General features: G+C 41.6%; 2 protein-coding genes across 2 annotated transcripts in view; one reads left to right on the forward strand and one right to left on the reverse strand.

Moving 5' to 3' along the window:
• The window catches only part of cpxm2 (carboxypeptidase X (M14 family), member 2), a 38,838-nt gene extending 28,057 nt beyond the window's left edge, over positions 1 to 10,781 (forward strand). Inside the window, exons 11-14 of the mRNA XM_054768319.1 lie at positions 2,029 to 2,326; positions 2,542 to 2,681; positions 4,397 to 4,496; positions 7,231 to 10,781. Of these exons, the coding sequence (XP_054624294.1) occupies positions 2,029 to 2,326; positions 2,542 to 2,681; positions 4,397 to 4,496; positions 7,231 to 7,490 (798 nt within the window). The 3' untranslated portion in view covers positions 7,491 to 10,781. The remainder of the gene's footprint in view (positions 1 to 2,028; positions 2,327 to 2,541; positions 2,682 to 4,396; positions 4,497 to 7,230) is intronic.
• LOC129177330 (G-protein coupled receptor 26-like) lies at positions 8,009 to 13,486 on the reverse strand. The gene is made up of 3 exons (XM_054768320.1): positions 12,205 to 13,486; positions 11,748 to 11,861; positions 8,009 to 11,583 (listed from the first exon to the last, which is right to left on the reverse strand). The coding sequence occupies exons 1-3, from the start codon at positions 12,912 to 12,914 to the stop codon at positions 11,355 to 11,357; spliced, it is 1,053 nt and encodes a 350-aa protein (XP_054624295.1). The 5' UTR covers positions 12,915 to 13,486; the 3' UTR covers positions 8,009 to 11,354.
• Positions 13,487 to 13,949: the final 463 nt, after the last annotated feature.

Genomic DNA, 13,949 nt, shown 5'->3' on the forward strand with positions numbered 1-13,949 from the left:
TTTACAGTGGAATGTAAGTAAACTATTAAACAGATGTAAGAATCCTAATCTGTTTTTTATTTACTAGTTGATTTTAATTAATGGAAATTTTGAAAATTATGAGGTAAGTCTGTAAACACCCACATAGAGTAGAACTTTAGAGTCCTGATGTGACTCCCCCGCCTCCAGTTTGGCAAAAACTGAGGTGAGGATCATCCATGCCTGGAAAAGGATTACCAAATAAAAATAGCGGGAGCACGTGGGTGTAGAAACGGTGTCTATTTCAGGACAGGCGGATGCCTCGTCGTCTGTTAGTGACGGCGAGGCTGACAGCCAAAATAGATGCTGCTGTCTATTTAAAGCTCTTCACGAGTACGGTGTGACGTTGATGGTGTGTGAGTCATACACTGGGGGGGGTTCTGAAATAGCTGTTGGGGTGCCCATGCTTACTCGCCCCACCACCACCGCCACCAAGACCATCGCCGCCACCCCTCAGCATCACAAACAATGCTGGCATGCGAAGGCTGCCTTATGCAATGAGACCAGATTAGAGCAAGTTTCTCTTCTTCTTAATATCTACAGAGGTAATCAAACGTAGCACCTTGAATAGCAGCTTCCTGTACATGTCAGCATGATCTTACAGTCATGCAACAGATGCAAATCCCAAAGTGTACCACCTTACAGTGTTCCCTCGCTCCATCGCGGTTCACCTTTCGCGGTCCCGCCCTTTCGCCGGATTTTTTTTGTGCAATTTTAGTGTGTTTTTTTTTTTACAGCGTATGAACATGCATTGTGTTCTGCGTCCTAAATGGCTAAGGGAGAACCCGCCCATTGTGTTCTGTGTCCTGAATGGCTGTAGACCATTGTCAACCAATCTCCTTCGTGCCGCACGGCCGTGTTTCCTGTTGTGTGATCACTAGCAAACAGCTTGCAGTGACTGTGAAATCTGCATGTTTTCACGTTTTCTCCCCCAACAAAACCCACAATGTCGACAAAACGTTCTGCACCCAAAAGGGAGAGGAAGACAACCATCACACAAAAAGTTGGACTTGTGGACATGCTGAAGGAAGGTGGAAGTTACGCGGCTGTAGGGCGCCATTACAGAATAAATGAATCTTCGGCTGGAGGAGGAGGAAGAGAAAAATAGGACGACAGCAACAATATGTTTTAACAAGGATACAAAACAATTCAGCGGAGCGGCGCCAAGACGAAGAGGCAGTGAAATACGTATGAGTCACTTAATCATTTCTTGTGTTCAACCTTGTAGGTTGATTAAAATTCAAACAAAGGTTTGAACTTAGAATGTTTAGACAAGAAAAATGTATAAAGTGTATGGTGACGGGTTGTACAGCCTTAAAATAATTATAATCATTGTAAAAAAAAAATAAAATTAAAAGTTGGCTACTTTGCAGATTTCACCTATTGTGCGCTATTTTGCGAACCTAAGCACCGCCATAAACGAGGGAACACTATACATCTCAATTAGTTGCCAATAAGTATCATCTCCCCCCAAATAGATACCGCTGTACCTTCCCAAATATACTTCACTGTGGTCTTGCAGCCATGCAGCAGGTGCAAGCCTCAAGACGTGTCACAGTAGATGGAGATGTCACAACAGAGCTCTAGTAGACACCATGCCTCAGTTAGTCACCAACAATTGAACACTTTGCCCCAAATATTCTTTTTTCCACAAATAAGCGTCAGCATGGTCTTAGAGCTGTGCAGCAAGTGCAAACCTCAAGAAGATATCACAACAAAGCTCTAATAGACACCATGACTCAATTAGTCGCCAAAAAATGAACGTCTTGCCCCAAATAGATGCCTCCTTTTTTCAAAAATACACATCAGCATGGTCTTGCGGCCCTGCAGCAAGTGCAAACTAGGATTTGCCAGCTCTAATAAACGCCGTGCCTCAATTAGTTACCATAAAGTTAACACCTCTCCCCAAATAGACGCTTGCATTTTTTCTCTCTCAAATGCTTATCCACATGGTCTTATGGCCGTGTAGCAAGCTCCAATAGATGAATTACACGTATCCGCCTGCCGTAGGTTGCCATGGAGACGCGCGCTCTAATCGCCTGGATGGAGAAGATTCCCTTCGTGCTGGGCGGCAACCTCCAGGGGGGCGAGCTGGTGGTGACCTTCCCTTACGACAAGACCCGCTCACAGGGTGCAACGCGGGAGCCGACGCCCACACCGGACGACCATGTGTTCCGCTGGCTGGCCTTCGCCTACGCCTCCACCCACCGCCTCATGACTGCCGCCAACCGCCGGGTGTGCCACACGGAGGACTTCGCCAAGGAGGACGGCACCATCAACGGGGCGTCCTGGCACACAGCAGCAGGCAGTGAGTGTCCACTCATCAAATTGCTATTTGACGAAAGTCTTGGGATACGTCATTTTTCATCTTTGACTTTTTCTCTAGCTTCCTAGAAGAGTGGAAGCCGTTATATTTTCTTCCATGTTCACTTCTCTTGGGTGTCCCAGTACTTTTGCTCATCTCATGGAAGGATCACATTACGGTGGCTGCAGATGCGCGTCTCTCTTTCTTCATCTTGGCAGGCATGAACGACTTCAGCTATCTGCACACCAACTGCTTTGAGCTGTCGATGTACGTGGGCTGTGACAAATTCCCTCACGAGAGCGAGCTGCCGGAAGAGTGGGAGAACAATCGCGAGTCTCTTCTCGTCTTCATGGAGCAGGCAAAACAACACACACGTACACAAAAAACATACACAACCCCCGCAGCAGAGAAAATGACAAACGCACCTTAGTCGTCTCGCTAAAATGCTGTCTATCTGCTAGCTCCAGTTATGCTTGTGTGCCAGCAGACTATTTCCTGGTTCACAAAAGGTGATCAAGACCACATCATTGGCCAGAAAAGAAAAGAAATTCCTCACATTTTTTTTCAGTTTGTCAAATTGCTGGTAAATTTCTAGTATTGATGTTAGCACTAACTAGATGTTACTGTTAGCATTCTGCAGTTCCATCGGAAAAAAATGTAAGGATTGTAGGAGAGTCGTAGCTGTATTTGTTTGTCCATCAACTTGGAACTTTGCTGCTAACTTTCTTTTCCTAACAACAGACTGGATGCTACTGTTAGCATTCAACACATTCTGCAACTCAGACGGCACTTATGTATGTGTCAGTAACAAAATTTACCAGTGATTTTTACTGGTGTTAGCAATAGACTGGACACTAGTGTTAGCATTCTGGATAAATGCTCCGTTGGGACTCAAAACATCAAAAAGAAAACATAAATTGTAAGAATCGTAAGGCGCTGTATTTGTGTTTGTCTGTCAGTTTGTTTAATTGTTGGTAATTGTGTCACGATGGGCTGTAAGCCAAGTGTTGGAACCCATAATGCAGAGGGAAAATGCGCTGGGTGAAAAAAGAATATCCGTTTTATTACCGTAGGTAATAAGTTTACAAAAATACAACAAAAATACAAAAACACAACTAAGAAGCTCAGGGCTAAGGCCAAAAAGTCCAACAAGAAACACTGCTCGGCAGGAAGAAAAGACACACGCGATAAATAAGGAAGCTGTAGCAAAAACGGCATAAAGAGCAGGAAAATACACGATACTAGGAATCACAATGGTAACAAGGCAAATAGTACAACGACCAGTTGGGAGCCAGGGAAGGAAGGCGTAGGAAGCAGGGTTGGCAAAGGAATAACTGGCAACTGGTTGTGGTCTGGCAGCAGCTGATAAAGGCCCAGGTAATTGCTCACAGGTGATTCGTATGAGCAATTAGGGTAAGCAGTGCACTGCAACAGAAAACAGACAGGCGGCAGCAAAGCGACAACACTGAATGTGACAAATTGTCTAGTACTGATGTTAGCAACTGACTAGACACTCCTGTTAGCATTTTGGGAGATGAGGAATGATTAATTGAAACTCGAAACAGCAAAAAGAGAACATGAATTTAGCCAAAAAAAAAAAATTTAAAGAATTGTACAGGACTGTATTTGTGTTTGGAATTTTGGTAAATTGCTGCTAACTTTGTGATATTGATGTTAGCAATAGACCAGACATTACTGTTAGCATTCTGGGGCATGGGGAACAGTTTCATTGGGACTTAAAAGGCTGAAAGACAAAATAAATTCCTCAATTTTGTATTAAGAATTGTACAGTGCTGTATATATGTTAGTTTGTCTGTTCCCTTATTCAATTTCTAGTAACTATTGATATTAGCAATAGACTAGATACTATTGTTAGCATACTGGTGCATGGAGAACGGTTCCATCGTGACACATTTTTAAAAATGGGTGAGTGCTGTATTTGTGTTTATATTATATTATTATTATAATATGCGGATGCTACACGGACACGTTTTGCTAATGGTCAGCCTGTATTTTACACTTAAAAGTAGGGAGGCGCACCAAAACTGTATTTGGACGCTGTCGCTTGCACAGGTGCATCGTGGGATCAAAGGTATGGTGAAGGACCTGCAAGGCCAAGGAATCGCCAACGCCAGCATCGCTGTGGAAGGCATCAGCCACGACATTCGCACAGGTACAACAGCTTCAACCACACAACGGCGCGTCGTTACAGCTGTGGATGCAACTAAGAAGCCTTGTTTGGCCTACTGCCTTTAAAATAAATGCAGCCTTCAAAGCTAAAGTAGCTTTGGACTTTAGAGCGTGAAATTGAACATCCTAAAAAGTGCATTAGGGATTTTTATTCCTAGAAGTGTTTACAAGTGTTCTCCCTCTGCCTGTTTTATATTCCTACTTTTCAATTGAGCCTCTCAGCTGCTCATTAGTGCACTCGTTTGTCGACGCCTATCAAGGGAACAATTAGTGCCAGCCGGCCATTTGCAGGTAAATAATGAGTCCAGTTCAAATTCAGAATTAGTATGAGTCAGGACAGCGGTGGCGTGTTTCGGGGAATGACTCAAAGGCTAAAAATAAACACGCTGGTTTAGTGTAATTTCAATATAATTTACCATTAGAATTTTAGATAGATTTTTAGATAATAAAAAAAAATATTATACCCCATTAATAATGATAAATAATAATAGAGTCATCATTTTTAAAACACCAATTTCATTTTCATGTATTTATTTTGGCATTTTTCTAATCAACTGATGTTTAATTGTGCCTGCAGAAGACATTTTTTATATAATAAATACAAATGATGTATATTATTTATAGATAGAAATATAAATATCATTATATAAACAGTGGTGTGAAAGCCCCCTTCCTGATTTCTTATTTCTTTGCATGTTTGTCACACTTAAATGTTTCAGATCATCAAACAAATTCAAATATTAATCAATGACAACATGACCTAACACAAAATACAGTTTTTAAAGGACACTTTTTGTTATTAAGGGAGAAGAGAAGTCCAAACCAACATGGCCCTGTGTGAAAAAGACATTGCCCCCCTGTTAAAACGTAACTTAACTGAGATTAATTGAGATCTATCAGTCTGGAAAAGGTTATAAAGCCATTGCTAAAGCTTTGGGACTCCAGCGAACCACAGTGATCCACACCATGATTCACAAATGTAGAAAACATGGGAGAGTTGTGAACCTTCCCAGGAGTGGCCGGCCAATCAAAATTACCCCAAGAGCGCAGCTACAACTCATCCAAGAGGTCACAAAAGACCCCACAACAACATTCAAAGAACTGCAGGCCTCACTTGCCTCAGTTAAGGTCAGTGTTCATGACTCCACCATGAGAAAGACACTGGGCAAAAACGGGTTCCAAGATGAAAACCACAGCTGAACAAAAAGAACATTAAGGCTTGTCTCAGTTTTGCCAGAAAACATCTTGATGATCCCCAAGACCTTTGGGAAAATACTCTGTGGTCTGACGAGACAAAACTTTTTGGCAGGTGTGTGACACATTACATCTGGTGTAAAAGTAACGCCGCAATTCAGAAAAAGAACATCATACCAACCGTAAAATATGGTGGTGGTAGTGTGATGGTCTGGGACTGTTTTGCTGCTTCAGGACCTGGATATGTATGTGATAAATGGAACCATGAATTCTGCTGTCTGAATCCTGAAGGAGAATGTCCTTCCATCTGTTTGTGATCTCAAGCTGAAACCAACTTGGGTTCTGCAGCAGGACAATGATCCAAAACACACCAGCAAGTCCACCTCTGAATGGATGAAGAAAAACAAAATGAAGACTTTGGAGTGGCCTAGTCAAAGTCCTGACCTGAATCCTATTGAGATGCTGTGACATGACCTTAAAAAGGTGGTTCATGCTGGAAAACCCTCCAATGTGGCTGAATTACAACAATTCTGCAAAGATGAGTGGGCCCAAATTCCTCCCCAGCGCTGTAAGAGACTCATTGCAAGTTATCACAAACACTTGATTGCAGTTGTTGCTGCTAAGGGTGGCCCAACCACTTATTAGGTTTAGGGGGCAATCACTTTTTCACACAGGACCATGTAGGTTTGGATTTTTTTAGTCTCCCTTAATAATAAAAAGTTTAATTTAAAAACTGCATTTTGTGTTCAGTTATGTTGTCATTGACTAATATTTACATTTGTTTGATGATCTGAAACATTTCAGTGTGACAAACATGCAAAAAATAACAAATCAGGAAGGGGGGAAACACTTTTTCACACCACTGTATATGTTTATATATAAAATATAAATAATATAATATGTAATATTCATAAATACATTTAAAATAAATGATAAACAGTGAAATATTGTGGGACTAAACATTTGTAAAATAAAAAATAATAAAATGTTATGAATAAATTAAATGTACCTATTTTGTTCATTATATTTAATTATTTTGGACTTTAAATAAAAATATAGATAGTTATTCATTCAATGTACTTATTTTGTATTTTTTATTTTGTACTGTATTTCACTATACATTTGAATTCTCAATATATTTATTAATAAAAATATGTATATTATTATACCTATAATATTATATAATATCTATGTAATATTACATAATACCTATCTAATATTATATAATACCTATATAATATGATATTATACATATATAATATTGTATAATACCTATATAATGTTATATAATACATATATAATATTATATAATACATATATATTATATATATTTAATACATTTGACTTGTTTTATTAGATTTATCTTGTGTTATTTTGCTGTTTGTTCAGCACTTTGGTTCAGCTCCAGCTGATGTAAGGGGCTATGTAATTCCATGTGATTGATTGATTGATTGATATATTAAATCATATATTTATCATTTTCTTTTACACATTTTGTTTGCTTGCCTCTGTGTGCGTCATAGCGGCTGACGGGGACTACTGGCGCCTGCTGAACCCGGGGGAGTACCGCGTGACAGCGAGGGCGGAGGGCTACAGCATGGTGAGCAAGAAGTGCGAGGTGGGCTATGAGATGGGGGCCACCAGGTGCGACTTCACGCTGGGCCGCACCAACCTGTCCAGAATCCGAGAGATCATGGAGAGATTCAACAAGCAGGCCGGTGTTAAAACGCCCCCCAGGCCGCTGCAAGCTCGGCGGTCCAGAGAGAGACGACTGGGCACTTAAGGGAGATTTGGGAAGAACTCTCGAGGGGGGGACTGTGTTAGATTTAGGACACGTTCTTGTTTAAAAATCATCTCAACGTACAAAGTAAATGGGCGACTAGTGAAATGTAGTATGTAACGTACACATCATTGCTCGTCATCACATAAACTATAATTCCAACATCTTTTTATGTAAATAAAATAAAGAGTCATATAAAGCAGGGCGTGGACTCTGCCTGAGCACCTAACTTCAACTCATTATGTTCATGACTTGTTAACTTATGTAAACCACTACAACAATGCGACGCAACACAACTCTTGACTCTTTACTCTTTATTGTGTCATTGCTGTGAACAGTTATATACGCACATCGCTTTATGAAATAAAGTCTAATTACTCGAAAATGCCGCCCCTTTTGGACTATTTTCCCCTTAACAACAAATGCTCTAATTCTAATGACACTTAGTAGAGTGTGGACCTCCACCAAGGCCACACAATCCTAACTTGGCTCATCAATACAAGCCTTGCAAGATTTGCATCAAATTTTCATATGTTTTTCCTTTAGCCATGCCATGTGCAGTTATGTGGAAATTCATGTGGTAGTTTTACTGCAATCTTGCTAAATAGTAAACAAAAACAATGCCCTGCAAATTGAATCACATCTTGCCTATATGGGAATGAAAGTGAAAAAAGTCTCCTGCACGTGTACCTTTATCCAAATTTGCACCGAATTGTATTATGTTTTTTCCTTCAGCCATGCCCCACCCCTGTGCAAAGTTTCATGGAAATTGGTTTGGGAAGTTTAGCACAATGCTGCTAAAAAGACAAACAAAATGTCTGCTAATTGAAACGTATTTTTCCTCTGGGAATGAAAAACATCTCCCGCACTTGCACCTTTATCCAGATCTGCACCAAATTGTCATATGTTTTGCCTTCAGCCATGCCCCAACCCCTCGATGAAGTTTCATGTAAATCGGTGTAGCAGTTTTTGAGCAATCCTGCTAAATGGCAAACAAAAACAATCCCGTCAAAATTGAATCTTATCTTGCCTATATGTGAACAAAAGTTTTAAAAAATGTCTCCTGAATGTGCACCTTTATCCAGATTTGCACCAAATTGTAATATGTCTTTCTGTCAGCCATGCCACGTCACTGTGCAAAGTTGAATGGAAATCAGTTTGGAAACTTTAGCATAATGCTGCTAAAAATACCAAACGAAATGTCTGCTAATTGAATGCTACCTTGCCTATGGGAAAAAAGTGAAAAACATTTCTTGCACTTGCACCTTTAAACAGATCTGCACCAAATTTGAATATGTTTTATCTTGATCCATGCCCCACCCCTGTGCCAAGTTTCATGGAAATTGGTTTGGTAGTTTTAGTGCAACCCAGCTAAATAGCAAACAAAAATAAAAGCCTTGAAAATTAAATCTTATTTAAGTAAAAAGTCACCTTTATCCAGATTTGAACCAAATTTTGATATGTTTTTCCGTCAGCCATGCCCCACCCCTGTGCAAAGTTTCACAGAAATGGGCTCGATGCCTTGAAAATTGAATCATATCTTGCCTATATGTGAACAAAAGTGGAAAACAGTCTTCTGCATGTGCACCTTTATCCAAATTTTTCTCACATTTTAGCCATTCCCTGTGCACAGTTTCATGGACATCAGTTTGGGAATTTTAACATAACGCTGCTAAAAAGACAAACAGAAGGTCTACTAATTGAATCCTATCTTGCCTATGGGAACACAAGTGAAACACATCTCCTGCACTTGCACCTTCATCCAGATCTGCACCAACTTCCTTCCGTCATGTTTTGCCTTCAGCCGAGCCCCACCCAGTTTCATGTAAATTGGTTCGGTAGTTTTTGCACAATCCCATTAATAGCAAACACATACAGTACAATGCCTTGCCAATGTTCATTTCCAATTAACATTAACATCAGTTTGCTAATAAAGTACAAATATTTTTACTCATGTCAAAATATATCATTGATTGGTCAACTACATATTTTGAATGGATGTGATGAGAAAAGCAGGACTTCTGGTGAAGGTGTCCACTTCTCACTTTAGCTGGTGTAGTTCAGCGGCTATTCATGTGCTCCAACTCGCTCCCCGAGGTGTCAAGGTGTCAATACCACCCACGCTGAGGTGTTTCTAATATTTTGGTCGCTTTGTTTAGCTACACGAGAGGAAGCAAAATATTAGAAACAGCTCTCAGAGTGACGCAGCGCGCCACAAACTGCACGCAGAGTTGTTAAACACAAGGGATGGTTCCTAATGAAATGACTGTGTGCATTGTTACACATGATGTTCTCTTTTCTGTTTAAATCAGGGCTGTTTTTATTATTTAGTCACATCAGTGCTGAGAAATAGCTAAGTATGAGCTTCAAGTGTCTTTCCCGCGTAAATCACACCAGGATCAGAGGGCTACGTTTACAGTTTAACCACAAAATCTAAACCCGTCAACATTTTCATTACAATTCTGATAACCGTCATCATCATTAGCAGCAGCATTTCGCTGAGGAAGTTTTCAAAGAGGTACTGTCATATCAACATAGCTGATTTTAAAGCAACACATTCTCTGACCTAAAAACACACAAAAATACCATTTTTAAACACCAATCGGGAAGATAATCACTAACATTCCCTAAAGATGTAAAAGCATCAGCATCAGCGACATAGAAATAGAGATTGTAGATCATGAACAGAGGTAATAAGGCATTACTTAATTCTCCCTATACAGTAAGTGTGAATGGATCGTACTTGACTAATACCATAGAACAGCATTTAAGGCATTCATTGTCTTTGTGTGTCGTACAGTACTCCACTTAAACAAACTAGAATGTATTCATTACCACATATTCCTCAACATAAAGCTCATTTATTCATTTATATTTACAGGAAGATACTTTATTGATGCCGTGTAATGTTTAAAAAGTTGTGATTAAAAAAAAAAGTTGTAATTTTTTTCAATAAAAAGTTTGGATTTTTTTTCAAAGTTGTAATTTTTGAGGGAAAAAAGTGCTATTTTTTTTATTTTGTAATTAAATTTTTTATTTTTTTATTTTTAATTTTATGATGATTCTGTCAAACAATTCCAAGAGTGAAGTGGCAAATACTTTTGTGGGATTAAATTGAAAATACTACCAAAAAATGTGCCAAAATCCATAAATGAGACTTGCTTCTGAGGTTGTAAATTAATGAGCAAAAAAAAAAAGGTGTGGCAAAATTCATCACTCTATGTGAGTGATGTCATAATGCTATGGAAAAGGTTTCTATAAATCAAATCAAATGAATAAAGAAATAAAAGCAGCCTTGTATGACTGTTTCATCTGTAGTGGTAAATGCTCCGTTAGACCACTGACTAACCTATCATGGCCGGGGGTGCGTGGACAACAATCGCAAATAGCAGCCGGGATCTTTGTTTAACTCATGAATGGACTCATCTGTGCTATCAATGCTAGCAAAGCACTTTGCTTCTTAGCACCATTAAAACATTGGTTCTGTTGCTGCCATGTTGTGTAATATAGTTGTTCATAAAGAGACCAATGTTTGGCTTTCCACTGATTATTAATGTTTAAAAATTCAGGCGGTTCAGGTAAATGAACGCCTCAGCTATAATTAGTGTATTTACGGTAAAACCGTGCATTTGAGGGACATGATCATGAGGGTTGTGAGTCAGGTTTGAGTGCTACATTTTACAGTGTCAACAAACTAATCCCCTTAGTGACACAAATAAATAAATAAATAAATACTCTACTGTAGTAATACTGTATGGAGTATAAGCTACCATTGTTTTGACCCGATGAGGGTGTCCATGGATGCCCTCTTCCTCTTCCATCAATAAAACATTTCCCAAAGACAGCGCACACCCCCCCTCGGGGCTGTCACTCGACTCTGGGCATGCTGCTGCCTTGGCTCTCGAACCTGCGACCTGTGGCGTTCAAAGAGCGGCGCTTGAGCAGCCGGTTGACGATGTCGCCACACGTCTTCTTGTACTGGTGGCGCAGCAGCGAGTACACAAAGGGGTCGCACGCCGCCTTGCTGTAGGCCAAACACTTGGACACCATCCCCCAGTGAGGGCTGATAGGCACCGCCGGGAACAACTCCACGATCCTGCAGGCGGGACACACAAGGACACAAGTACAGGGACACCTGGGGAGGAAAACCTGGAGGCCGTCCCGTCCTCGCTTTGAAGCTTCCACTCTTATCGGGATTTGTTTATTTTGGAAGCTCTCAATGGAAAAGTAAAAAGCATCGTTTTGTTGCTTTCCACTCACCGTGTGATCACATAGGGGGCAAAGCAGAGCATGAAGGTGCCGATGAAGGTGCTGATCTTCCTGGTGGCTCTCTGGCGCCGCCGCCTCTGCTCCTCCAGGCATCGCTGGCGAACACTGGCACAGCAGGGAAGGGGAACATTATACACTGCCTTTGCATGCATCCTCTAGTTTTTCCACACCAAACTCATCCAAGCACATTCTTATGTGCCTTATTGCTGCTGTGAGGTTGTTAGCATGAACCGCATGATGGAATAGTTCATGTTATTACATTATACATGTTATTTTGACTGTATCATACACACACCTGGCAGCTTTAGTGGGTTTTGGGGTATGTTCAAGCCTCCACTGTTCCTCCACAGGTAGGCATTTGTGCACATTTTGAAAAATAGTGGTCCTTGGTGGAGATAACGAAGAAGCCTACTGAAGTGGTGAAAAGAAGGTGAGATGAGGAGCTCACCTGGGATGGATATCCACCAGCAGCACCAAGGTTTGCATGGTGATGACGTCTATCCTCCTGCAGTGGAACCTGGCCACTTTGAGCACTTTGAGGTAAGTGACACACAGCACGACGAAGGAGAGCAAGAAGGTGAAGGAATGGAAGAGGACGGTGAAGACGACGAACTGTGTCCGGCCGCTCGCCCTCGGGGTGGCCAGCGTGCAGGAGGCGTAGAGGCGGTGGTATCCCAGCCAGGAGAGCCAGGTGGCGGCCATGGAGAAGGACATGGAGTGCGCCCAGGTGTAGCTCAGCACCAAGGCGGCGTCCCTGTGGCGCATCTTGGAGTGGTAGCGCAGTGGGAAGACCACCGCGACCCAGCGGTCGATGCTCAGCGCCGCCATGCTCAGCATGGAGTTGGTGGACAGGAAGGTCTCCAGGAAGCCCGCTGCCTGGCACAAGGCGTCGCCCCCCGGCTGAGCGCGGCTGGCCAGCGCCGCCAGCGTGAGCGGCATGTTGGCCACGGTGAGCAACAGGTTGCAGAAGGTGAGGTTGAGGTTGAAGAGCCCCGGAGCCTGCTTGCGGATCTCCGGACTGTACAGGAAGCAGATAAGCACCAGCACGTTGGATAGCAAGGACACCACGATGATCACAAGCACCAGCACAAAGACAAACACCTCCGCAGTGTCCATCCTCAACGGCAACACTAGCCCTAGCTTCTTCCCGCCGCTCATACACGTCCAGTGGTGCTGCTTGGTCGGCCACTGTCGCCTCCGCGCGCCCCATGCATCTCCCCGCTGATGGAGACCCCCCGCTTGTCCGCTTTTCCACTACATTGCCTCAGCGCGTAAAGCTGCAAAGATGGCCAAGTGTGGGCTTACCTCCTTTAAAGCCAAAAAGTACAAGAAACAAGTGGAGACCGAGGGGCTGTGTCGTGTCGCTGCATGCGTCTGGCGGGGAGGTTTTGTTGTCCCTGTGATGCGCTGTGGAGGCATCACCCCTCCGCACACGCCGGACAGTGTGTGGGGCTACTCCAGCTCGCAGCCTGCCCCTCCGAGGACCAGACACTGACAAACCTTTTGAAAGGAGTGAGTCTCCAATAAGATCCCTTTTTATCACCACACACTTAATGAAGATGCTCATGCTCAGTTTGGACCATCGTAGGTGGCAGTGGTGGCAACCAAAACATTAGGAACAACTTTCAGGATGCAATGAGGTTGCAAAATACAATATTAGGAGTGCCGAATGAATCGGCCCACCAAATAGAAGGATGTCAACTTAAAACATGCCAATGCATCATGTCTAATCAAATGCTATTTTCTTCAATTAAAAGTTGCCTTCCAGATGTATTTTCAAGCTTAACACATTGCAACAACAACACAAAAGGGGAGTAAAATGTCACAAAAATAAGAAATATGCATGTTATGTTTGTACAGTGTGCATTCACTGTCATATTCTGTTTTATATTTTGCTATTTATATATCCTTAAATGTTACATGATGCCATGTATGCTTGACTGTTTCAATTGTATTTGATATATAATTGTGTTACAGGGGCTAAAAAAAAAGTGTATGTACTATTCTTTTATATACAGTAAGTATATAAAAGTAATTTAGAATTACTAAAATTATTTTGTCTTATTATTTTATAATATTTACTTATAGTATATATAATATATAATATTTGTACCATATTTATTTATAATATTTAATAGCTGCCAGTCCTGGGTGTACCCTGCCGCTCACCCAAAGTCAGTTGGGATAGACTCC

This window comes from Dunckerocampus dactyliophorus, chromosome 2 (genome assembly GCF_027744805.1).
Source record: "Dunckerocampus dactyliophorus isolate RoL2022-P2 chromosome 2, RoL_Ddac_1.1, whole genome shotgun sequence".
NCBI classification, from domain to species: Eukaryota; Metazoa; Chordata; class Actinopteri; order Syngnathiformes; family Syngnathidae; genus Dunckerocampus; species Dunckerocampus dactyliophorus.

Excerpts from the sequence above, each read along its gene's own strand:
- LOC129177330 (XM_054768320.1), bottom strand. The coding sequence starts at position 12,914 with ATGAGCGGCGGGAAGAAGCTAGGGCTAGTGTTGCCGTTGAGGATGGAC. Across the intron at positions 11,862-12,204 it reads CTGGTGGATATCCATCCCAG|TGTTCGCCAGCGATGCCTGG; the intron begins GTGAGCTCCTCA and ends CTGCTGTGCCAG. Across the intron at positions 11,584-11,747 it reads GCCCCCTATGTGATCACACG|GATCGTGGAGTTGTTCCCGG; the intron begins GTGAGTGGAAAG and ends TCCCGCCTGCAG.